General features: G+C 43.6%; 1 protein-coding gene across 4 annotated transcripts in view; it reads left to right on the plus strand.

The window, feature by feature from the left end:
- SDE2 (SDE2 telomere maintenance homolog) overlaps window positions 1-5,042 on the plus strand; it is a 22,637-nt gene that overhangs the window by 317 nt on the left and 17,278 nt on the right. For all 4 annotated transcript variants that reach the window (XR_003096364.1, XR_001358823.2, XM_025216245.1 and 1 more), the window contains exons 2-3: window positions 1,606-1,723; window positions 4,086-4,197. Coding sequence is in view for 2 of the 4 variants with exons in the window: in XM_025216245.1 (XP_025072030.1) it covers window positions 1,606-1,723; window positions 4,086-4,197 (230 nt within the window). In the remaining 2 variants the exon portion in view is untranslated. The remainder of the gene's footprint in view (window positions 1-1,605; window positions 1,724-4,085; window positions 4,198-5,042) is intronic.

Below are 5,042 nucleotides of genomic sequence, written 5' to 3' on the forward strand. Positions count from 1 at the left end.
CGGAGGGGCGAGGCCAGTGCCAGCCCTGTCTTGCTGGTGTCGAGGGTTGGGTCCCCGCACGGGCCACGAGGCCTTTCGTGCCTGGGGCTTGACCTCTGGAGGTCCCCTCCAGCCCAGCTCTCTAAGGCTTCTGTGTTTTGTGCCCTGTCTCCTTGGAGGCTGTGGCTGCCACTGGGTGCACTAGAGGGGGCCTTGTGGCATGTCGTGGGGGCTGCCCTTTGCGCATCTCCTCCAGCCAGTAATGTGTGCGCCTTGCCCATAGCAGTGCCCTGGCGCTCCCAATACTGGGTACCCCCCGCGGTGTCTGGCCTCTGCTGCCAGCAAGTGATGGAGCCTTTTGGCAGGTTTCATGTTTCCCCCCAACATGCACAAAATGAGCTGTTGCTGCCCTCATGGCTTGGTGTGTGGCCAGTGCCAAGTGTGCGGCCAGCCTGTAGATACTTGCCCCAAACTGCTCAGTGTAAATAGCTGGGGAGATGTGATGCGAGTAGCCTGAACTCGCATAGGAAATCTGAGTAGAGCTGTGAGTGGCAGAAGTGACACTTCTTGTGCCTTGTGGCCACAGTTGGGCAGCTGTGCTTCACTTGTTTTCACCTCCCTGCTCCTGTTCTGGGAGATGGGGATCTTGAAATGCAGGGGTGGGCAATTTATTTTGGGCAGAGGGCCGCTTACTGAGTTTTTAGCAAGCCATCGAGGGCTGCATGGGAGGCAACCTAGGGCAGATAAATATTAATTTTCTAGATTTTTTGGGGGGGGGTCAATTGGGCTGGATGGAATAGCCTGGCAGGCTGCATGCAGCCCACCCGTGTTGTAATGCCTCACAATTATTGTGAGAACTGACAAACATGTTAGACAAGTTTTCACAGTCTTTGATTTATCCCATTGCCTAAGCATAGCTGAGCAGAAGGTACGCATTTTGGATGGTGCAGAATGCTGTTCTATGTCAGTTGGTGAAATATGGTGTATTTTAACAGTGGACATGAAATGTAAACTGTGGTATGAGCACCGTTAACCTGCACTATAATCTTAAATGGCAAATCATGCACATTAAATCCTGTCCATCAAATGAGTTCCTTGGTAACTTGATTTGAAATGGTTGTAATTTTTTTTTGGGTAGTGTTAAAGCAGTGGTTCTCATACTCTTTGGATTCAAGCTCTTCATAACTTTTGTGAAAAACTAATTTTTAGACTACATTGCTTTCTTCTTTTCAAAAGGTCCTGGCAGTGGGGATGGGGACATGTCTGAAACTGGGCTTACCTGCTTAGTTTATATGTGTATTTCCAGCACCTTGGTTGAGAATCACAGTGTTAAAATTAACATTATAGCAGTGATGGGACTAGATGCAAGAGACAAGAATTTCTTTTATTGGACCAACTGAGTAGTTGAGAGACAAGCTTTCAAATGCCAAGCATTCTTCATAAGGTCATTTGTAACTTTTTAAAATTACTTATTCAGTGAATGGTTTCAGATCTTCTATGGGGTTTTTTTAATACCATATAAAAACGGTGATGGGGGAGGCCATTCGCCTCTCAATTGTACTCTTAGACCAGGATCAGTCGGCATATTCCATTTTATCTTTATAGAATGAGCTTTATTATTTCTAGGGAATTCCTGAGGAAAGTGTCTATGTCAAGTGCAATGGACGACTGGTTAATCCTGAAGATGAGCTCCAGGATGGAGCTGTTTATAGTTTGGAACCAAGACTCTGTGGTGGAAAAGGAGGTTAGTTACTAATTCTTTTCTTGTACTAAATAGAGGTGAAGAATTGTCACATTTCTAATCTGTTGGAGTCAAGGCTCAAAATTTTAAAAAAATCTCAGACTTTATCAGTATAAGGAGTGCACAACTCGTATGCTATGGTGGCAAAACATTCCTGTTTGGGGAGTAGTCCTTTTGTAGCAGTATAGTGAAACCACTCTCCAGGAGTAAGACAAGATGCAGCAGTAAAAACTCAGTTTTGCTATTATATTTGCACCTCTTTGGGGGATTCCGTGTTTGCATGCCTTTGATCATTGTAGGTGTGCTGGCAGAAGTCCATACATTCATCTGGCTTAAGTGACTTACGAACATAAATCTGATTTTCAAAAGTGATTTGGGCCCTTTGACATTATAAAGTATGGCTTGTTTGTTTTTACCCCCAGAAGCACTGAAGCTACAACATGCAGATTCTTAGCTTATTGTTTCATAATAAAACTAGTGAACCTTGTTTGAAAACGTTTTGTGTCAGAGTTTCCTTATTCTAAGGTTCATGACCGTAAATCTGCTGCAGAACCCTACACAAAATCAAGCATTCGTAGATTTATTTTTTTTTTTAAAAGCTCCCAACTATGATCACAAAAATGTGAAATGAGTTTAATCAATGCAGTACCTTGTCCTAACAAGTCTTCAGTTTGAAACTGTACCTGCGAAACCCCAAAAAGACTATTTATGTGGTCAGAATATTTTGCTGCTGATTCCTTTAGAAACATTCAGTTCTGTTGTTCATCCTGCAGTCTCAAATTCCCCTTCTAGGTGTCACTTGCCAGAGTCACCTGCTTCAGCCTGTAATTGTGTTGTAGAAGTCTTGCATTGCTGGCTTCTTATGGTGCTGCAGATTTTTTATTGATGCATTTTTTTAAAAAGCAGTTTAGTTGCATGACTTTCACATTTGCTTCAATAAACTCTTATATTTAAATTCTGAGAACTGGATTTAATATTTTAATCTGCTATGTCTGTAGGCAGAGTTAGGAAGTAGCTCCTTATGTGCTTTGGGATATCAAATCCTGGGCAACCTTTAATAAAGCTACTCCAAATTTTACTCTGCTTTGTAAAATTCTGCTTACCTCTGGCGTTAATTTTGTTTTAATTAAGTAAACTTTCTCAAGGTGAGTGTCCAATTATGTAAGCTTTTTATGATAGTCTTGCAAAGTACCTTAAGACTTGGAGTACAGTACAGTTTCTTCTACTTTTTAAATTAAAGAATAACACTTGGCACTTCAAAGCACTCTAACGTTAATCCATGCTGCACCTCTTTGAGGTAAATGTAATTCTGCTAATTCATGGTTGGGTGATAAAAACCAAGACACCCATTAAATAAATAGCCCAGTTACAAGTTAGAGACACCAGATGTGTACATGTAATCTTAGCATTACTGAGTCTCTGCTGATAATGTCTCTTTCCACCCCCTCCCACCTCCCCCCCCCAAAACCCAAACAAACCAAAAAAACCCAAACCACAATGCCTTGTATGATGGCTTCTGTCAGATGACAGATATTTGCTCAGACTTTTACAAAATCCAGGGTGCATCTCAGAGGAAAAAATGCATTTTTTCTAGACTACTGTTCAGGGAGTCTCAGTCAGGGATTGTGACAGTGGTCCCACAGGGAGAGATGTACTAGTTAGATGGAAGGGAGGAGTCCTGAGGTGCTTTCAGAACAGAGAAAATTGAGGAACACTGCACTGGGGGATTCCAATAATAGTTTGTAGCTTCTGGGTGGAAGCATAGGTGCTGTGATATTCATTGGCTCTCTTGAAATCATGCCAAATGAATTCCTGAGCTAACGTGAGAATTTTTTTTCACTTAAGTGCCTTTTTTTGACTTGCAAACATGAACACACTATGGTTGGTTAAAAGGTGCAGAAGTTTACTGCATGTCAGCTACTCTTTAATAACTGGCTTTTATCCCATGGTAAATAGAACATAAATCATGGTAAATAACTCTCTCTTACTGAGAGGTAAGCTACGGAATAGGAGCAGTCAGTTGTTGTGGAACACTGATACATGATAAATCCTCACTCCTTGCTCTGCAGTCAACTGTTGTGCCCATACCCTTGGGTTTTTGGCCCAACAGTATACCTGATCATATCTTAAATATGTATAGCTCACCTTTTGGGCTCCAGTATGCCAATCACCAACTCTGCTATGTCCCATTTCTTGCTAACAGTGAGGCTAAAGAATTTTTTCCTTAAGGTAGGTACATATTGTGCTTCACTGTCTCCCCTTATTTTTGGGGGCAAGCAAAAGTGTTTTTAAAACAGTAGTGGTTCTTTTACTCTTGATCTCTATCACAGCTTCATAGCTGACTTCTGTTAATTCTTTCCCCCAGGTTTTGGATCAATGCTCCGAGCACTTGGTGCTCAGATTGAAAAGACAACAAATCGAGAGGCTTGCCGAGATCTTAGCGGAAGGAGGCTCCGAGATGTTAATCATGAAAAAGCGTGAGGCACTTATTTCTTCAGAAATGTTGTTATAAAATAGAATGACCACGTATTCTGTTGTTAAGGGAAGAGGAGGTCAAATGAGTGGTTCCTGTAGCCATGTTTTGTTGTGAATATCACAAAGCGCCTTTGGGTCTTTCAAACAGTAAGCACGAAGTGGGACGATGACAGCAGAAGTCTACTGTGTGCTTGCTTAAGAGTATCTCTCTAGTGTAAAATAGAGGCAACTGTACTGTGAAACCTGTTCATTAGCAACAAGTAATAAATCATCCTTTTATGTTTTTCTTATGGGTAGGAAAATCTTCTACCTAATGGTCCTCTGAGAATCCTTTAACCCCCCCCACCCCCACCCCCGGTAAAGTTGCAGAACTGTTACTCATGCAGCTTTGGAGCCCAGTCATCACAACTTCTTTTTAAGGCAGTTTTCTGTCCATTCATCTATGAAATTCCTTTGTTTCTTCAGGCTACATCTCTATTAAATCATCTTTCTTTCTTTCTTTCAAGATGGCCGCCGACAGGTGAAGCCCTTCTGAGCTCCTGCAGCTCGGCTGCCTTTTGTGCGGTCCCTGCACTCCGTGCCCCCCTTTTCCTGTCCCCACCCCCCCAAAAAACCTTGCCTCTACCCACCCTGTCCCTGGGGACCCCCTACCCCCCTCCCCGCTTTCTGAGTGTTTTTCCCCTGGGCTCTGGCAGCCTTGTTTGCCTCTGCCCCTCCCCCACCCCCACCCGAGGCTGTAAGTCCTGCTGCCTCCCTCCCCCAGGGCCCCTTACCTCGGTCCCTGCCATCTCCCCCTGCCTTGGGGCTTGCCCTGAGCCCCTGCAGGGTTGCTCTGCCCCCCCTCAGG

The sequence above is a fragment of the Alligator sinensis genome, unplaced genomic scaffold (genome assembly GCF_000455745.1).
Source record: "Alligator sinensis unplaced genomic scaffold, ASM45574v1 scaffold138_1, whole genome shotgun sequence".
NCBI lineage: Eukaryota > Metazoa > Chordata > Crocodylia > Alligatoridae > Alligator > Alligator sinensis.